At 35.9% G+C, this 21,984-nt stretch overlaps 1 protein-coding gene across 1 annotated transcript in view; it reads right to left on the bottom strand.

Annotated features, from left to right (window-relative positions):
* Positions 1-410: 410 nt before the first annotated feature.
* The window catches only part of LOC131067665 (auxin response factor 16), a 32,509-nt gene continuing 10,935 nt past the window's right edge, over positions 411-21,984 (bottom strand). The window contains exons 4-15 of the mRNA XM_058002782.2: positions 17,273-17,371; positions 17,114-17,170; positions 13,069-13,224; positions 12,867-12,951; positions 12,501-12,591; positions 11,728-11,892; positions 11,485-11,607; positions 8,332-8,407; positions 8,053-8,188; positions 3,273-5,224; positions 2,879-3,069; positions 411-1,514 (exon numbers count right to left, since the gene is read on the bottom strand). Coding sequence (XP_057858765.2) covers positions 1,319-1,514; positions 2,879-3,069; positions 3,273-5,224; positions 8,053-8,188; positions 8,332-8,407; positions 11,485-11,607; positions 11,728-11,892; positions 12,501-12,591; positions 12,867-12,951; positions 13,069-13,224; positions 17,114-17,170; positions 17,273-17,371 — 3,327 coding nt within the window. The 3' untranslated portion in view covers positions 411-1,318. The remainder of the gene's footprint in view (positions 1,515-2,878; positions 3,070-3,272; positions 5,225-8,052; positions 8,189-8,331; positions 8,408-11,484; positions 11,608-11,727; positions 11,893-12,500; positions 12,592-12,866; positions 12,952-13,068; positions 13,225-17,113; positions 17,171-17,272; positions 17,372-21,984) is intronic.

The raw sequence follows: 21,984 nt of genomic DNA, 5'->3' as shown, positions 1-21,984 counted from the left end.
CCCTTTTTATTCCCCTTCCTGTTTTGTAGGAAGACGAACAGAGGCACGGCTCACCTGTTTTGAACCCCACTCTCTGCAGTAAAAGTGCCAACAGTAACTATTTGACATTAGTTTGTAATTGTTTTGAAACATTTAATAGTCTCTTCATCAGCATTATTTCTAGTTTGTAAATTGAAGCAATATTCTTCATAACATATATACTGATTATACATGCAAAATAAGATAAGCTCTCGTGGTCAAAATATTAAATGACAATAGCTATTTCCCATGATCCATATATAGAGATGCAACATGTTTAGTTCATAGATTGAATAAACTGACCAACCAAGAATTATCCTAAATTATATTAAGCTAATTTCTAAGGAAAAAAGCTTTCAAATTTTGTTACAGCTGGTTAATAGAAAGCATCACAATAGAAAAGAAATTTCCTTAAAAACAAAAGTATCTAATCCCAGACTTCTTAGAAAAACAACTTTTAACAGCAAAATTTAGTGTATCAATCAAATGTAACGTTTTGGACTCTAAATACTCTAAAATATCGCAATTGACCTAAAAAACATTCTACCAATGGCTTTGGCTGGTCACATGACAATACATTTAGACAAAACATATGGTACATAATTCATTTAAATTACATAGCTCTCCAAGCATCACCTGGAAGGTGGTTTGCATTTCAAATTTGGCTGGGACCAATAATTTCTGGATCAATTACCACAAAGCATCAAGAATCCCCACTTTTGCCATTTTATTAGGAATGCTTCGAGTTCAACCTGGCAGATCCTTTTAACCAATCAACATACAGATCTGACAAATTTCAAATTTCTGGTAGAATTGCTTGTTCATCAAAACACTGCACCGCAACCAAATCAAAAGCTTCTCATAGGTTAAAATGGGTACATAGCGATGACATGTTTCCTTTCAGCTCCTTATCCTTAATGTCACGCTACACATGCCATTCAGGTTGACGAGAAAGTATATTATACAAGATTGCAGTCACGCCAGTACGATTGGTACATCTTCCAATAACTTCCCCAAGCTCCATTTTCAGAACTAAAACATGCCTCTGGAAATCAGTAGACAAAAGCATTCCATACAACTTCCCTCAGGCCAATATAGTTGGAACAATATTTGCTCTTTAATTTTCTTTAAAAAAATGCTTGCAGGATTGAGATTGAGAGCTATTCAGTACATTGAAGAAGTCTACTCAGAAAGATGAGCAGTTAGCAATGTTCTTTCAGCTGTACATATTCTCAATCCCCCGATGGAGTAATACTTAACACCACTTCATAATGCAACCTAAGGAGAGTTCTCAATAATGCTAATGATTGAAAGATCTCGAAGGATTAGTATAATTCTGATAAGGTGGCTCTCTCCAAACATTTTGATCATCTGAACAGCTACCATTTTGCAACTGCATTGGTGGATTATTCACGATATCCAAGCCATCTTGACTCATTTGCGACACTTCACAAGGTGATAAGATCTTGATATAACGCACACAGCTTACAAATTCCCTGTAGAAAATGCCATCATCTCATTCTGATTCAGACAACAAATAACAATTTGTATTCCTTGATGAAAAAATAACGTAAGAGAAAACAGCCTGTTCAAGCTTTTTAAGACATTACAATTAGTGCTGAAAACAGATTCATATTTATCAATAGTGTCTGTGGTTGCTATATTAATTCTAGATTTATTCAAATTCTGTCAGTTACTAAATACAAATATGCACAAGGAACACCAATTGCAGTACTTTGGCTTTGGAGAGATGTTCTTTAACATTTCAAAGCATTCTTCTAGTTCTACTTGTAAGGACTTAAAAAATAATTACAAAAAAATCCTACTTTGTTGCAGCTGCTTTTGCTTATGGGAACCGCAAACAAAAGATTGCAGTTGTGCTGATGTGGAAGCCTATAACAATTTCTAATCACTTTCTTTGATTTATACCATATCCTTTGTGCTCCTGTTACAGTCTCTGTAGCAATTGTTAAACAAGAGCTAGAGAGCGCATGCAAAACAATGATGGGGGAGTGCATAAACAAAGGCTTACCTAAAGACGATTAGTAAAATGTCCTACAAAAAGTAATTACTCGACTACTGAAAAACACAATAAAAAATCCTAAACACAGCAAGTTGGCTTGGTTTGATTACTTACCGAGGGAATTTTCAAACTTGATGATGCCTAATTATAAAAAACTCAACTCAACTAGGATGAAAATTGGCTCAATTTGATAAAATAACCATAACTTTCACAAGACTAAAATTTTCATGTTGTGTAATATGGTAACTTTTTTAATCTAGCTTTACAGAATGGCACCTGAATCTTACTCTTTGACTTGCTGAACTGTTTGATTTATTCATCTGGAATGAGAGATTTGAACAAATATGGTCAAACATAGATGATTTCTTTTTAAATTTGACCGAAATTTTTTTCAATATAAGATCAAATCTCTCAAATTGAATCGAAGTTGGCTCACCCTAATGGTTTGTTTGATCAATATTTCAAAAAACAATCAGGACTCTTTTACTTGAGATATCCTGCTGAAACTTGTCAAATAGGTCTAATGAGTTTGATCCATTTTGTTAAGAAGAAAGGTGGGTCTTCCTTGCTTCTAATCAGAAGGTTTCATGTTTTTGAGTTTTCAACCACACGTTGAAATTTTTATCACTCCACTACAGACTACCCATTTTGAATTCAATTTCATGTATAGGTCTCAGGGAACTGATTTGCTTTGAAGACACAGAAGAGCCATGCACACATGAAAAATACAGACAAAACAAACTACTCTTTTTCATTCTTAGGTAGACTCTCTTGTGATTCTACACTGAATGAGTATTCGACATCATAAATATGGAATGCAGCAGGTATGAGACTTACTCCCAGGGATCATCTCCCACAAGTAGTACATCATTCTCATTATCGACAAATACGAGTTGCCAACCTGTCCTTTTTGGGTCCTCAAGTTGACCTTCCAAGCCGAACATGTGGGCAAGCTCACGGCGAAGCTCATCATAATTTTTATATCGTGTGACATCTATTGATCTTCCAACAGATCCCAGCTTGTATACCTGCAGTTCAAGAATCAAAATTACCTCTGCAACCAACAAGTGATAACAGCTTTTTCAACTAATGAGAACCTTCACAATATTTTTTAAAATATTTATGACAACTACCAAGAATACATTGTTGAATGAAATGTTGCTGGTATTATTGTGAGCATCAAACATCAAAGATTTTATGGCATTCATCAGAGTAGCAAGCAGCAATTTACCTTAGTATAGGTTCGCACAGGTTGTGGTAGCTTTTGAAATGACCCTCTCTGTAAAAAGCTACTATCTTCCAATTCCAATTCCACAGTGCTTGCAACATCTGAATTGTCCGGAAGATCTTGTATGGACAATGAATGGGAACTAAGCATGCTTGCAGAAGAAAGTTGTGGTTTAACTTCCTTACTTGTACTGAAGCTAGTTAACATACTTTCAGCAGAGAGCTGCCCTGGAGCCTCCTTTCCCGCATTGAATCCTCTGGCTGCCAAGGGACTCGATGTGGAAGGATCAATTGAAGGGCCATCAATATTAACGCCAAATAATATGCTGTTACGAGGATCAGCATGGACATCACTATCCTGAGAATTATTTCCAAACCAAAAGGAAGTAGATTGGTTTGGTAGACTGGGAAAACCTTGTTCAACAACAGCATTAGCCTGCATTGTAGAAAATGATGGCCCAAAAGATGGGGTTTCTATTTCACCGGACTGAAAATTTGGTACAGTTTGTAATACACTTTGACTTGGCTCCTTGTTAGAAGTAAACCAAGAAGTAACTGGTGCTTCTGAAACACCGTTTGAAATAAAACTTGAGCCTTGGGTATTAACTGGAGCAGATCTTGACATGCTTGCGTACTGAGTTTTCTCCTCTGAAGTAACTGTGCCTGACTGTGACCTTCCAAGAATATTCTGCAATGGGCAACTGTTGGCAGAAGTTGAGGTGGAACAGAAGGAAACATCAGATTCAGTAAAGCCAGATCGAGATCTTGTTGGGACTGACATATTACATGCACTGATGGGTCGAGTAGATGACAACTGCAGCTTGCTTTCTAATTCATGCAACTGGATTGATTGTTGTGGTTGTAGTTGTGGATACCCATTAATGGGATGTTCAGGAGATTGTTTCCGTGCAAGTTGGTGTGGTGGAGATGATTGTTGTATTTTCTGAATTTGCTGACGTGATGGTAATTGCTGCTGTGCTGGATAGTGCTCCACAATAGTTTGTTCATGTTGCAGCAACTCCTGGCTATGGAGTTGATTTTCTATTGTCTGATTTGACAAAGGAGACTGCCGTATCTGTGGCTGCTGCTGTAATTGCTCTGTTGGTGTTGCCAAATTTTTATGCTGTGAAGGTGGTGGTAATGGCTGCTGAATATGCTGATGTACTAGAAGAGATGACTGCTGCTGTTGTAACTGTGGTATCTGTTGCAGAGGTCGATGCTGCAACTGTTTCAAATCTGGTAATGGTTGCTGCAACTGTTTCAAATCTGGTAACGGTTGCTGCAACTGCTTTGACTGATGTGGTTGTTGATGGTGTTGCTGTAACTGTTGTAGAAGCAAATGCTGCTGCTGTAACTGCTGCAATGATGAGTTTTGCTGAACTTGCTGCTGCAACTGTGGTAACGATGAAGCCTGATGCACTGGCTGCTGTAACTGTGGCAGTGCAGAGGTCTGTTGCACTGGCTGTTGTGACTGTGGCAGTGATGAGGTCAGATGCACTTGCTGTTGTAACTGTTGTACTGGTGCATTCACTTGCAACTGCTGCAGACCTGTGTTCTGCTGAAGAATTGTTTGCTGTGATGTCAAATGTTGCTGTTGGTACTGAATTTGTTTTTGCATCTCTTGCCATGAGATTTGAGGTTGGCGTTGAAGTTCTTGCTGTTGTGGCTGTTGTTGCGGAACACTAAGCAACGTATGACAAGGTTGTAAGGTCTGTTGAGGTGCACAAAGCTCTTTAGATGCATCATTTGTCCTGAAATCCTGTAATGCAGCAGCAGCCATGTTACGGTAGAACTCTAATTGGACAGCTGGATTCACCATTTCATGTCTCTGCTGCAACCCCATCCACTGTTCTAACCCAAGACCTGATAAAGGGTTTTGAAAATCTAGAATGTTCTGTTCTTCCCTAAGCCAGGGCCAAGATCTTTTAGTGGTGCTTTCAAAGTCTGTTTCTTCTCCTGAAAAACAATTCACTTTAAAGTTAGTACCTGTGGCTGTCCTGAGGGGGTAAGAAATTATACAGCCAGAATGTGAAATATGGCATTCTTCCATACAACAAATTCCAACATCAGGTTTTGTGATTCACGTTAGAATTGTACTTTTTGTAGATTGTAATTACACCTTAGAATCTTGTAGCTCAAGAATAGAATGATTAAACCCTCGAGCTTGATTTATATTGTGAATGTGAAATAGAATTCCAGAAGTTTCTATTCTAGAAAATATGCTAGGTAGAAAGTAGATAGTTTAAACATGCATGATGATTGAAGTGTCAAGACTTACCTTCACAAAAACACAAATTAAAGTTGCTTCCTGATGGAAACACACAATTAAAGACTAAATGCTTAAGTAAAGAATGATTTTCTACCGTCCATCTGTATGATAAACTGGCCTTCCGGAAAAATAAGAATTGACACTAATTGAACTGAGAATGGATAAACCAACAAGAAAATATAGAAGAAGTAATCAAGAAAGAACAACTGGAAGTGGTGGAAGAATCTTGAGCAAATTTAGTAGCTTGGACAACTGTCACTTCAATTTGTGCGAACAAAAGCCTAGTCTTTAGCTATCTGACCTAGACGCAACTCAATCTCCAGCCAGTATAAGTGGGTATTTCTATACAAGGATTTTAGTCCCTTGTCTAGAGACACTAATTACAAGATTCATTAAAACTGGAACTTGAAAGCTACAAAAGCATAATTAATCTTCCAAGTTCCTACGGTTAAACAACTTTAGTCAAATCAACTGTCACTTAAAGTTGTTGACTTAGCTCCATGGATGTTGGATATATTTACAAGATTCAGTCTTCCAATAGCCAACAGTAAAACAACTTAAATGTTGAGTCAAATAAACTCAGTTAAAGTTAGTGCCTTAGCTCCATGAATGTTGGATATATTACAAGATTCATTAAAGTGGGAACTTGAAAGCTATAAAAACATAATTAATCTTCCAAGCTCCAACTGTGAAACAACTTAAGTCAAATCAATTCACTTGAAGTTAGCAACTTACTTCCATAAATGTTGGATATATTACTTTAACTTCTTGACATTATATATAGGTAAGTTAAATAAATAAATAAAGCTTACTAGTTGTTAGTTGTTGGTTAGGGAAGTTAAAGTGGTTGTACAGGAAAAGGAATTCCAAATAATAATGTATCGTGTGTTATTGTCTGTTCAACCGCGGTGTAGTTTTCATCTTTCTATGTTCCTGGCAAAGTCAATAATGAATCGGTCTCGATCATGATAGAGTGTTATAGATTTTTATATTCTTCTAAAACAACAGGACAAAATTAGTTGTCCATAATAAATCCCAATACTGGTGCATTTGGACATCGGACACTGTTTTCATATGGTTACGAAAAATGTTTATGTATCTGTGTCTGTTCACGCACATATGCTCATGAGTGTTCTTGTATGATTGTCCAATGAGCAATATTTACAAGTAGAAATGTCCCTCTGCTTCCACAACTTGGCTCCCATACACACAACACCTGCACTGGGCAGAATGTGGACAGAAAAATAATATATATCTATGCACATGTATGTAAGGTATAAATTTATAATGCATAGATAGGGCTGTTTTAATGTGACCTTCAAAATAAAAAATTTCACCATAAAAAATGGATTGCCAAAAGTGGAGATAAGCCAAATTAATCTTGGAACATAATTCCAAGGGGTATATAGGAACAAAAAAAGAATTAATTATATGCATTTTTTTTTCCTTCATTTTATCAATCATTTGCACAAGTGATATCATAAATGACTCTGAAATGAGTGATAACTGCATTATTTTAGATACTGACAGCAATGACTTGGGAGAGAATAGAAATAAGAAAAGAATCATTATACACATTTTTTCTTAATTTTATCAATCATTTGCATTAGTGATATCATAAATGAGTAATAAAATGCACTATTTTAGAGACAGAGGGCAATGATTTGGCATATACGAATCACATTTGAAATATCTGGTATTGGCTTCTAGAGAGCAATAATCTGCTTTATGAATACTATATATTGGTTCTCAAGGTATTGTTTTATTTTTCTTTGGAATCATCATACCAAATTCAGCAATTTTAAATCTATAAATCTACTTAGGAGGTACAAGATGATTGAGGTATATCTACAAGATGATTGAGGTTAATGATATACTGCTTCTGTTTTGACTTTGAGTATCATAAAAACAAGCTTCAACAGGAATATGTTAACAGCCTACATTATTTTCTGCACCCCTACTTCAAATCACAACTCAAACAACCAAGAGTGTATAATTTGTTTCTGAGCATTTTTTGTTACTTTCAGCATAAACTCGAGGAGAACCAAGAGTGGAAGGATATTTTATAACAGGCCAGCTTTCATAATTGGAAGGCTTCAAGCATGAACTTAAGCAATCAAGAAAACTTCTGACTTCTCTGAAGGTAGCCAACGGTTTCATGACAATGGCATTCACCATTTGGAACTCAGATTTGTTATAAAGGTAGTGATTCAAGTCGCTATTCTGATTTAGCTCAATATTAATAACTCTTTTGTTATGATTATTTCAGTTTAAACATTCTATAAGTGGCCCAAAAAAAAAATTCAGCCTAATCACTTGAAGATGTTCACAGAATAAACATAATTCTTCTAGCATACCAATGGACCAATAGTCATATTGAATACAATGATCTTAATGTGTAATAATTATGAGACTTTTATTTTGCTTGGGCGTCAAAAAGAGCAGGCATCAAAATGATAGAATCTTTTCATTTCCAATGAAATGCCAAAATTTGAAAGATTTTGATTGTAGTTACCCATCATTCCAGGCTGCAACGGACGCTTGAGCCTAAAAAAAGGAGGACAGATAAAAAAGGGGGTTGCAACAGTCTCGATCTCCCAAATGGAAACCCTATTCTGTCTTTCACCAGTGCCTGATTCATCCCATCCAACCTGCTTAATGCGTAAAACAGTTAGATTACCTGATACAAATTGGATCCTAAAATTATGAAACTAAGCAAATAATTTTGTACCATAGGACATCTTGACCAGGATAAGAACTACAGTGCATTTCTTTTCCTTCGTAACATTTATACCTGAAGATTACGCCACTGTGAATTTGGCCATCTAACAGAATCCAGATCACTAATCCCAGTAATGGTTCCCATATACCTGCAAAGAAACAAAGAGAAACTAAGATAGAGCCATAAAAATCAAATAAAACTCCTAGAATGACATTTCAAAAACGCATTCTCTGAATCAAGTCATACTTGAAAGAGTGGTTTCAGTGGGCAAGGACAAGCATAACAAAAGTTTATGTGTGCCATATAATTTACCACGGGCAGGAACTCAGATTAATATATAGCTTACATGCCACTAGCTTGAAATGTTTTCAGATTTGACTTTGATGAAAAAAAAGTTTACAGTGCCAAATCCAGAAACATTTCAAGCTTATATGGACTCTGAAAATTTTATGTGTTCACTTCTATGACACAAAACAGAACAGAATGATTGGTTGGTGATCAAAGGTCTCTACCACAACATGATAAACTCACAAACTCTATCAATGCATATTCTTCAGTCAAGCTTTGACCTTCATCAAGAGTCTAACATATAGGACTCCAAAATAGCCTATGGAGCATCCACAAGAATTATCTACAGAGCATTCAATCACTGGAAACAAGCATCATGATTTGGTTTTGAGGAAGGATTATTTTGTCTATGGACACCTTTTCTTGTAGGAATATGTCATATTAGCTTAATTGATACTTTTGCAGCTAATCATTTTGTGCATCATCTTAACAAAACTTTTACTGCTAACCTCACCAAAAGATGGCTGATTTTCCACATTGTAGCTTTCAAGTTCAACTGTTTTATGTTAAGTGAGAAATGAGAATGTATGGTAACTATGCTGTACTTCTGACCTAAAATTAGATTTGGTTTACTAACAAAGTTTGACTGAATTTTTGACACTTGGAGGCTTCGTTAAAGAAAAAACAATAGAAAATTCTTGAAAAGAAAAGAGACAGTGACCCTTCCCTTTACCTATTGTGTATTATGTATCCTGCAATGACCAAGCATATTCATCCCTTACCATTTACTATGCAAAAATGAAATGCCACAAGCACATTTTTGCGTAACCATCCTATTGACTGCTTTATTGCCATATTTATTAGAGAATGACTAAAGGCATTTAATTCTAAAAATTACAAGTCAAGAAGAAATAACAATCTTATTTGTTATTTGAAGTAGATTAATCTATGTTATCTGGCAATGCTCACTGTTTTAACTCTTAAGCATTACATTTATGATTTACTCTTAACCTTGCATTTCTTCTATTTTAACTGTTGTTGGGGAAGTCTTAAAGATTTTAGCTTTGGTTTCAATTTAAATATCTGGAACTCATCAATAGTACTACCCAGTTCATTAAGCCTTGTATATCAAGAAGGCTTCAGCCTCTTAATTGATAGGAAGTGTTTCCACTGATCAAGAAAAAGCTTAGAATTGAGGAAATATAGTGTTTTAGAAATGTGATTCAAACAACCATCTGATTTTCTGACTACATTGTTGTTGTTCACTACCCCAGGGATATTCTTTAGAACTTCACTGACAAGATTTATATGGAGCCAGAACATCAAGTTGTGGGATGCCTGCCTCCCCTCACCCCGTCTACCCAGATATCTGTATCTCCATATCAGATATTGGATACAGATATAATACTCCTGAACACAGATACCATATGTGGAATATATCATATTCAAGCCCATATTTGGGCCTTCTCCAAGATATCTGAATACAGTACAAGCCAATCTGGCACCATATCAGTTTTGGGTTCTGAAAGAACATTGTAATGTCCCCTACCTGATCTATTTCAACATATTAAAATTGATTGATGTTCTTCAATTTGTTATTAACAAGTGCTTATCTATTTTCCTCATTAGATGATTAATATCATTATTAACTAGATATCAGACCCTGTTACTACTTCAGTTTTAAGGAGAAGGGTTTACATATGTTACCAAAGCGCTTAGAGACCAACTACAACAGGTTCCCTCAAAATTTACAGATCCGAGCCCTTACCTATCTTGGGTTTATACCCTCAAGGCTTATGGGTCGCTGATCCCCACCCTATCTTGGGACTTAACCTATTGCTTGGATTTAGACTGCCCCTCTTTGGAACATCTCATCCCCATCTTCTTAAATACTGACAGTAATAACATGATTTAGACTATAAGTACACTCACTTCTCATGTATTATAAATATATATGAAATTAAGTATGACTGTCATACATATTGCAGTTTATAACAATATTATTACTAGATTCTGCATAACAACTTTATCAGGCTTCATATACTAAGCATACATATTAAGCACATCCCCATGCATACCACCAAGAACTCAAATGTTACTGCCTGTAACTTGATAACAATTCTGATCTGATCTGATCTGATCAATGGTGATGTCACTAGATGCTTTTGATTCCTTCCCTTTATTTCTCTCAATTTGAGGGAGAGGTCACACCTCTTCATCATGCATGCCCTTTGGCAAGAGACATACCCTTTCACCATTAGCACCCTTTGAAAGAGTGCAACTCTTCGTTATTTCTACCCTTTGAAAGGGACACAACCTTTCATAATCAGATCTGCACTTATTATTTAAATCAGATGTGCACTTCTCATTTCCAAATTATCCCCCCCCCCTGTCAAATGAGGTTTTCTTCTCCCTTTTATATCTGATCGCACAGGAGCCGGTTAGTCCCTTGTCATGAATCCTGAGGGGAGCGCTGACCATTTTGCCAACAGAAAGACATAGATACAATGTAACAAAATAAATATTATAAACTAAAAAAAAAAAAAAATTTACATAATAAGTATTCTTAATGTCATATTTTATGCCTTAAGATGCATGAATAATTGTTCTTCATGTGCACTTTTATGATAGTTGTATCTAGTCATCTTTATATTAGGGGCTCTTGAAAAATGAAACTTCTTTACCACATCCACATCTGATACCATATATGTTTCCATGCAGCAGTACATAATTCCACTTGCATCATCAGCAGTCATACCATGCCTCTTCCGTAAAATCTTAGAGCAGAATAAAAAACAAGAGAGCAGTATGCTTTCTAGTAGACCTCCCTTTCTAAATATGATAGATATCTCTTGTACAATTTTTAAATGCTTTGGATAGGTAACATGATCAGCCTTAAAGACTAACCATAACAAATGAATTTGAAACAGGAATTACCTGCGTACACTTGATTCCTCTGTTTCAAACATCATTCTAAAGCGCATGCCAACCGAAACTTGCGTACCATAAAGTGCTTTATTGTACTTTGCTAAGGGAACAACAAACTCTGATGGGCTTGTCCTGTTGTAATATAAACGAAGAACGTATTAAGCCATTAAAAGATCTCCAAGAACCAGCAATTAGAGAAATTCATTTGTGATGACCAATATAAAGTATTGCTGATATTAAACTTCTACAGACCTTGGATTGTAAAATACAGTAAATGGACTTTGATTTGCAGCTGCATGAGCTGCTGCTGCAAGAACACCAATATGCATACTGTCACTGGACAGAACTGCCAATGGCATGGGTGTTTGCTGCCGATTTGCACGTCTGATACCAAGAAGTAGTTGTGATTTCTCATCCCTGTTTAATCAAGGAAGATTTATTGAATATCAAGAGACAGTTATAACAAAAGACCAAAAATTATGTCACAAGCTGTAACATAGAATAATGATAAAAATTTAATTGCAAAGGGTAAACAGACTTGTCCTGAAAAAAACCAGCACTTGAAATTCACTTTTAAAATGTCTACAAGTAGAGTAATTTGGAAAAGTATTTTCATGTGTTGAATCTGTTGCAGACCTTTTAAGTCAAGGTTACCATCTTGACAAAAGTGCTGATAATTTACACCAGTTGACATTAAAACCTAAGTGTAGCTAGAAATTTACCAATGCATATTATCTGTATCAAACTCTTGTTTCAACACGGTAATATTGAACGTTCATACAGCAGCCTTTCTAATTTATCACCAGTGTAGGCACCATTTAAAACTCCATTACATACTTAAAGAAGGAAATATTTTCAAAACTGCCACCTTATCTTATTTACCATTTATTTAAAATGTGAAGGTTTAAGGATACTGGAACATAGACCTATCCAGAACAAAATATAGACAGAAAGCAATACTTTATAGCCAGAAAGAATCCAAGTTGATATATTTCAAGTGCTGTGACCGAATTCATTACCACTACCTTATAAATAGGACAGAATCACCCGCAACAAGTCTCTTTGCACTTACAAATACACTCCATCCTGTTGTTAGAAGATGCCTCTTTGGCTGACCTGACATAGAAAAACATGCAGTATTAAATAGCCATGAAAGGTTCACCTGGCCCATGAAAAAACCTAAAAATATGAGGAAACAAGAAGACAAAAGATTGCAACTCATGAAAATGAAAAAACCCTGAATTATCAATTAATTCAACAAGGTCAAATTCAAGTGACCAATCCTCCAATACACATATTTGTGCATTTAAAGTCATCAACTAAGGCAATCTTTACATGCCAAAAAACATGCAAGTAACCAAAAGTATCTATTCAAGCAAGCAATTGCCTACCACGGTATATATGTCGAAATGTCCATACATTGTCATGCAGGTCTCTGGCCACAAGCACTTGAGCTGGTGGTTGCTGTGAATAATCCTGAAACATCAGATCATGGTAAGATGGAGAACACAGGACAAGAATTGCTAAACAAATAAAACAAAATGTTATTGTTTGAAAGGTTTTGTTTCATGGAAGGTTTGAGTAGCAACATACAAGTGGAGGAAAAACTTTCTCTGCCGCACGACGAGGAACAGAGAAGCCACCATGGGTACTCGTATCACTTGCAGTCAAGGTCTTGCAGAAGAACTCTGTTGGGTGCTTGGTTTGCTTAAGCCCTAGATCAGATGCTAAGACAGCATCCTTATTGTACTGCAAAAATTAAATATTAATCACCTGACCAAACCTGTGTGTCTTCATCAACTAAATCTTTCAATAATACGAATGACCAACAGATATACTGAAACATTTGCTAAAGATATACATCCATGCTTACATCTTACAATATGGCCATAGAAACTTTTCTCTAAATTTCATCTATTGGGCACAGTTTTGAAAATGCCAAAATAAGATATGAGAATTTCAAAGGAAGGCAAAGATGTTTCTTTTATGCTGGAATGTCACTTATAGATTAACTCAAGTTATTTCCTGACTGTACTTGGTATTTTGAAATGAGACTTTCTATGTCAGAAAGTTCTTGATCCAAATCACAAGCACACATGCACATTTTCTTTCTGACTTCTACATATATTTGTTTACAAGTTTACCGTTTGAATTTAAATGTCAATTCCAAGTACATCTTATAATGTGAATAGCGTCAACAGAAATTACATGGTTTGTCAATACAATCTCAAAACTACAGCCCAATCTGCTCTTTCCTGAAGTTATGCTGATATTGCAGGATTGTTTCTTCTCAATACAATGTGAAGTTCTAGATGCAGAGCCTTCTTCCATATGTTGATCATTGCTAGAAAGCAACTTCCTGAATCACTGGGCCATGCCTCCTCTGTGACATGATGTCTCCACCTTTGCAAAACAAAGCCTTCATCGAAACATCTAGTTCAAAGGAAAGGAATGAACCATCCCATCATAGAATGATCATCAAGGATCTGAAGACCTTTCTCAAGAAGAAAGGGAAACAAAACCGGTTCTAAGGATTACAGATTGCATTTTTCCAAAGGATAATGATTCATAGGTAGAATAGACTTATTTTAAGAACATTGAATGTTAGGTTGTATTCCTACATTATGCTTCATCTGCCAAAAAAAAAAAAAAACTTTTTTGGACATACTAACGACATGTGATAATATATTTAAACTTCCATTCCCAGAAAGAAAAATAAAACAGCTGAATATATAAGAACATCTTTTGTTCTAGAACTTATGAAGAGAAAACGAAAAATATGTAAGGTCCACTAGTGACCAAAGCAGGCCATTGTGACTCAAAAGTGCATCATTAAAAAAAACAAGCAGACGAAGTTTTAAACCATTTATGGGTGTAACCTATAATTTGCAAGAATTTTCTATTCCAATGCAGAATTTACCGACTGCAAAGCCATCTATTCAAATGCAGAATTTGCTGACTGCTAAGCCATCTAGAAAGTAATTGTCCAAAGAAGCAATAATGTCGTCTCAAAACCAATGTACTTGACGGAAATTCTCTAACAAATCCTGATATTGAAGACCCTAGCAAAAGAAACCTCAGCAAAAAGAAAACTAGAGAGAGGAGGGGCCAGTCCCCAACTTATAACAGTCTCTATAGAAACAATAGTAATGCTATCAGTACAGACCCCTTCAAGATTCTAAAATGATAACCAACTAGCTTTTGAAGTGTAGAGGAAATGGAATAAGATGCAAACAAAACCAAGAGGATGAATAAAAGGAAATCCAAGCTACTCAAAACCTTTCTTAATATAGTACTTGAAGTTCCTGAAGGCTAAAGAGGCCAAAGGCACAAATATAAAGAAGGAATAACAAAAGAAAGTTCCGGAAATGCAGACATATAGCAGCTCTGAGATTTCAGATTCCCATTATTCTATGCTTATAAGCCACAAACCAGGTATAAATCCATAAAACACCAATTTGGTCTATACAGCTGAAAGAGTCCATAAGATAAAGAGCCTCTGTGCAACTCATTTTACTAAAAAAGGAAGCCTAGGTTAACCTTGAATGGAGATCAGAGAAATGTTGCTTCCAAGAAAAGCTAAAGACTTCTAATAAGTAGATTCCCTTAAAAAACATGGATGTGAATAGAGTTCCAAAGTATGCCAAGTAAACCATGAAGAAATCTCAAGCCAGATGGGTTATTTTTTACCCTTCCAAGCATCAACACTATTGGTAAGATCTACTCCAGTCCAACATCTATTTGATCTGAAAGATATTTCTCGAGTTGGCAAAGAAGTACAGCATAAACATTAGCCGACTTTATGATAAATCAGCTCAAACATAAATGGAAAACTGTCGTGAAGGAGGACAAGACTTTGAACCTTCTTTCTTAACCATGACATACGCGATGTCTTGGAATATGGGGGATATGATTGACCTGAGTAGAAAGAATATATTTACAAACATCTGGTCAAAGGCCATTTCCATGTCCTTGATTCTTTGTTTCATAAACTTGATTTTTCCTCTCTGAATACTTCACAGGCGGATTGAAAGAGGGACAGGAGTACCTCCTCCCTTCCACACACACACTGTTATGCTCATGGGAACACAGAAATTGGAATATAATCTCAGTTAAACAGCTGCAACCTTGCTTTTTCATATTCATATGGATTAAAAGACTTTGATAGAAAAAAATAAGGCATGCTGTGACCAAGCTTTAATGACAAAAGGTCTTCATGCTAGTGACCTTTCATATTTTGGCCTTACTGATTTGAGAGTGATCCTATTAAGCATGTGGTCTAGTTTGTACAAGGCTGAATAGGAATGGTACCGAACTTCTCATTCTTTATGCATATTTTACAGGAATGCTCTTTTGGAGCACATGCCTAGCTTGGCTGAGCTTGGCTGAGCTTGGCACATTTTAAGCCTTGAAATGATCTGTTAGGGGGAAACAGAAATGTTATTGAGTTCCAAAATGGCTTGATTTTCCTATGGACTAACAAGAATTTTGTTATCACAAATATAACAATGTGAATCAAGAAAAAGGAAAAGAAAAGAAAAGAGACAGAAAGGTACTAATGGAATTAAAGCACCTACGCCAACTCATAGTCCATTTGTATAAAAGCTTCAAGAATGAATAACCATGTGCCTCTAGAATTCTCGTCAAGTAGATTGCACCGCTTCAAGGACCACAGAAGCCTCTTAGTGGGGGTTAAATAGAGGCATTACGAGGCAACATCACTACTGTGACAAATCAGCTTTTGATTATTGAGACATAATAAATTTCCACAACTGGCACTTTCAATCTTCACATGCTGATATCTGCCTCCAGAGGCAGACAAAAATGGCAGTATGATAAATGGGAGATCACAGATTTTGAGCAAATCAATAATTGAGATATGTGGCCTAGAAACAATGATGACCTTTTTCCCTTCAGCTGTAATTGCAGATGCTGTGACAATACTAGTGTGTTTTCTTGTCTTCTCCTGCATATGGGCAATTTTGTAATCATTTATCCCCTTATAATTATATCTTCTTTGCAGGGTGTGCCAACATTTTAACAGCACCCACCCATTTTTTGTTTTAAGGCTTTGTACCTTATTTTCAATTTTTTTAATTTTATCAAATGTATTTTATAAAATAAATAGATAAATAAAATTATTTTTTTAAAAAAACTCCTGAACGATAAGCCCCTTCTGGCACCTGCTTACAAACACGTGATGAAATTTTAAATAGCTATTTTGTTAAGAGAGATAATGTTAATTAAAATATACAAATTAGAAATGTTTTTCAAGGCAAGTACCAAGATGAAGTTATTACTATACAAATATCCTAGCATGCAACAGATGTAGATGAACTGATATGTGATGAAAATGAAAAACATGCCAAACTTCCAACTTTAAGCTTCAAGTGAATCTTCATTAATCACCATATATTAGAATTTTATTGGACTGTACCAATGATATCTGAGAAACATGACAAGTCACAACTAAGATCACCTATGGATTAGCTGGTTTTACTGTCACGGATATCATAAGCATGGTATAATGATTTAAGAACTGCTGCAATGAGTATAAACAAATCTTCAACTCTTTTCAAAATAAGTTTTCGAAGAGATCTATCAACACATCTACTTGCCAATCAACATTGTAACTTACACTGTTCACAGGTTGCAGAGTCATCTGTGCATATACTTCATCAGTCTCCACATCTGCCTGATATAACCATGACAACACAATAAATTTGATGTGCACAACATAATCTGAACGTTAGACATAAGAGACTATTTAAATATTGAATGAACTGCATAGCCTTACATGCATTGTAACATTGTGAAGCTGACAAATTAACTGGGAAGGAAGATTAGGGTAGTTTGGAATGTGTGTCTCAACAGCTTTCTGAGTAGAAGCTGCAACCTATAAAAAGAAAAGAATTGGTTAATATTAATTACTAAGAAAGATAAGGTCACGTAGATTTTTAGATTCACAAAAAATGGAGAAGGAAAACATCATTATTTTCCAAAAATTCTTTTGACTGCAATGAAAATAATACCCCAATTGAAATGACCAATAACTTGGAAGTAAGAATAATTCTAAAGCAGACTAAGTTTCCATTTGTACAGCAAATTTGGGTAAAGCTTCAACCAAAACAGAAGAAGAAAAAAGTTAAAAACCATGCTAAATTTCATTTTCATCCAACCAGGGTTGCATGGAAAGTTGGAAACAGATACAGATACAGTGAATTTTCCAGATCTTTCCTGATAGAAAAACAGCTACATACAACAAATTTAAAAATATCCATACATTCATTTATTTACATCTAAGGATATATATAAATACAGCTAAATACAACAATTATAAAAATATGCATATTTTCAATTATTTATACATCTCTAAGGGTATTGGGCATAGCTTTAAAAGTTATATTTGTATATACATTTTGGTTTTTATATATTTCTGTTTATAATACTTATTTTGTTATATATTATGTTTGTGCCTTTAATATGTATATATTTAAATATCATAGTTGAGAAATTTGCCAACTGCTCAGGAGCCAAATCAGCTCACAAGTAACTCACTTCAAAACTCACAGCTGACTAATTAACAAAAAATCACAAGGAAACCCGGGGACGCGTCCCCTGCCTGAAAACCCCCGTCCCAGTCCTGGGGACATTTCGGGGACTTGGGGACAGCCAGGGGACGTTTCCCCCCCATCCCCAAATTGGTGGAATTTGGAGGGGACGTTCCCGAACCGGGGGGACGTTTGCCCCAGCTGTGGGGGGCATCCGTACGTCCTAGGAACGGATGGGGACGGCTGGGACGTCCCCAATCCATCCCGGGGACGGCTGGACGTCCCCCATAGCTAGGTGTAGTAAAAAATATTAAAAAAATAAAAAATATCATATTTTCCTAATGTGGGCCCCAAGTTATTTGCCCGAAATCGTTCCAATTATTTGTTAGGAATTGCATGCAGAAAACATAAATTAAATGCAAATAAAATAATAAAAGTCGTTTGAGCTTTCGGGGGTGCTGCCCCCGAAAACCCCCGCGGAGGCGCTGCCCCTGAACCCCACCCTGTACTGCAACAGGGAGCGCGCCAGGGACACTGCCCCCAAACATTGAATAATTTGGAGGGAAATTGCACCGATAAAAGTGGGAAAAATTTAACCTCCGAATCTGATTAGGATTCATATAACAACATTATTAAAAATTTAAAAGGCAATGATGATAGTTCATAATATCGTTGCCATATTTCATGTTTGACTATATGATATATTTAAAACTTTGAAAGGGAACGATACAAATATTTCATCTCTTACCTATTAGAATAATATCTTTCTCTTTGTGTTATTAATGGTCATTTAAGTTGTTTCTAATTTCGCCTCTAGTTAACGATTGTTTCTTTTAGAAACATCGTCTTTGTAACTCTATTTAAAGGAGCTTTGTCTCTTTGATTAATTGAACAACATCGATTCTTTGAAATCCATATGCTTTTGCATCTGTATTATGGTATCAGAGTCTGAATAAAGAATTTGTGAATTCTTTTCCGAGATTTTTCGGGCCTCTTAGTTTTGCTGCAGATTTTCGAAAAAATTGTGTTCAAAAGTCCGTTTTTGGACTGTGTTTATGCCGTGTAACGGGATTCTTCCTGTTCGAGTCTGTCTAGCGAGGGTTTTCGGCATTTTTCGGCGCGGTACAGACCCGCCATTTTTTTCTGCAACCTGCAACTTGGTCAAACCCGCGTTTTTTGACTTTCGGCTAGGGTTTTGACCCTCCAGATTTAGTCGAAATTTTTTTCTGAGTACAGATTCGTGGTGGGTTTTTCGAGATCTCAACTGGGTCGTCCTTATAATTTTCTGGGTGCCTCGATTTTCGTGCCTCGATTTTCGAGCCAGTGGATCCAGATTCCGACAGTAGATTCGTTCTGGGTTTTTCGCAAGGATTTCTGGGTTGTCTTCAGATTTTTCTAGGTCAGCCAGAATTTTTTTCTTGAATTTCGTGCCCATCGTACTTCATTTTTTTGAAGTCTGTACCTGCATCTGCCTCTGTTTCTGCATTGGGATTCGAATTTTTTGAATTCTGTGCCAACGCCTCTTCTCAGTTTTTTCGTTTTCCGTACATTGGGAAACGTGCAAGATGGTGTCATTGACCAACTTGATGTTGGAAGGCAGTGAGGTTTTGTGCACTTAGCATCTTCTCAGTACCTCGTTTTTTGTGCCTCAAAAAATGTGAAGATGGCTTATGGGCATCGATGTTTGTTTCGGTTTTTAATAGTTTTTAACCTAAAAAAAATTCTGATGGGTTGTAATATTTTTTTCCCTTGAAAAAATCTGTGGGTTTTAATAATTTTGTCCTAAAAATTATCTGTGGGTTTTTAAATATTTTTTGTCCCTGTAAAAAAAAAATCATGAGGGTTTATGATTTTTTCCTCAAAAATTGTATTTTGCTGCAGTCTGTTTTTAGTCGCACCTGGAGTTGTTGTGCGAACATCTGCACTAGTCTCTTGTTTGCAGTCTATTTTTCGGGCATCTTGCTCATCTGCAATAGTTTGGAGGGTTTGCCGATTTTTTCCTCAAAATCGTGACAACTGTTCTTGGTGTGTCTCTAGTTACAGGGAGGAACAGTTCTCCAACATCAGGTTGGACGGTTGGTGTTGTTTTGGGTATTTCTAGAAGTTCTGCAATTTTTGGGAGGGTTGGTGGCAGACTCATCTCAAGTGGCAGAGTTAGTGGCAGGCTCTTGTCTTCTGTTGCAGCATGTTCTGAGAAGAAAGGGGCAACCTTCTCTGTTATTTCTCTTGGTAATTAGAACGATGACCATTAAGGGAGGGTATTAGAATAATATCTTTCTCTTTGTGTTATTAATGGTCATTTAAGTTGTTTCTAATTTCGCCTCTAGTTAACGATTGTTTCTTTTAGAAACATCGTCTTTGTAACTCTATTTAAAGGAGCTTTGTCTCTTTGATTAATTGAACAACATCGATTCTTTGAAATCCATATGCTTTTGCATCTGTATTATTACCATATGATATTCATATATTTAAAAGGGAAGGATATGCGATACAGGTGATAAAAACAATTATTTTCAGCAATAATTGTTTAAGCAAAGCAGTCAAATTTTCAACAAATCAAACAAGTGCCGTCATATTGACAATGAATTTTCAATTATGAATGCATATTTAGTATTGACAAGGAATTTTCAATTATGAATGCATATTTAGTATTGACAATGAATTCTGAATTATGAATGTATATTGACTATTGAGTATTGACAATGAATTCTGAACACAAATGTGGTATTTTAAGGTTCTATAATGTACATATAACTGCTTTATCCATGTTTTCATATGAATATAATGTATATATGCATGCTTTATCCATGTTTTCATATCAAAAGTTAGAATTTCCCTATATATTTAGAAATTTCCCTATATTTTATACAGCTGTCCCCTTTGCCGTCTCCCCGCCGTCCCCAAAATTGGCAAAAAAAATTTGCTGTCCCGGAAACTCGTCCCCCCATCCCGGAAACTCGGGGTAACATAGAAAAATCATCAAATATGTACCCCAAGTTTCACATGCAATTTTGTACCAAAAAAAGGTCATTTTGCATAGTTTTGGAGGCTCTTTTTTTTAGCAACAGTATTGGAGCAAGGGTTTTTTGTTTTATTTTTTATTTACTGCTAGGGTTTAGTAACTAGTCCAAAGTCTTTGTTTTGTTTACTTCTAAGCTGCTAGTTTTTTGTTTATTTTTTTATGTTATTCTCTTTTGCTAGGGTTTATTTCTATTTTGCTTGGAAACACAGGACAGCAAGTACATAGCTAGGAACAATTTTTGCAACTATTGCAACATGGATATTTCCAACTTTATTTTTCCTTGCATATTCATCGTATGCAACATTTATTGGCAAACATTGCATAGAATAAGGAATCGCAACATGAGGCAAAGTTGACAAGTGCCAATTTTTAGTACAACATTTTTGTTTAAAGTTGATATGAGTCCTCACTGGGAGCAATAGATAATTGCATTCACTGTAGCAAATAGGGGTTTCAGAGCTTTGAGCAGTGATTCGTTGAGTGCCTCATTATTGCAACATGTGGTTAAAAACACAGATTAACTACTGGCAAGAAATTTGCAAAAAAAAGAGTTAAAACATTTTAACTAACATGTGAACAGATAGCAGAAATAAGGCATTAATTAGCTTTTTAGTGGCTTCAAGAGAACAGATAGTTCTTTTTTAAGTTATTTGTGCCTCCAATGAAATAAAAAATGCCAAGACCATGTGCAAATTGTTGGATGAAGTGATGATGGAGGTGGGAGCAGAAATTTGTCCGAAAAGTGACAGGCAACACAGTTATGTATGTGGCAACTAACAGATTGTTTTGGAGCACTTGTGCTTCCCATTGCCTTAACCTTCTACTTAAGGACATAGGGAAACTAAGTTGGGTGACAAAGGTGGTGGAAGATGCAAAGAATGTCACAAAAAACATCTACAGCCACACTTGGGTCTTGATTTTCATGATAGAGCACAA

Source organism: Cryptomeria japonica, chromosome 5 (genome assembly GCF_030272615.1).
Source record: "Cryptomeria japonica chromosome 5, Sugi_1.0, whole genome shotgun sequence".
Lineage (NCBI taxonomy): Eukaryota > Viridiplantae > Streptophyta > Pinopsida > Cupressales > Cupressaceae > Cryptomeria > Cryptomeria japonica.
This window is presented reverse-complemented; position numbering and strand designations above follow the sequence as displayed.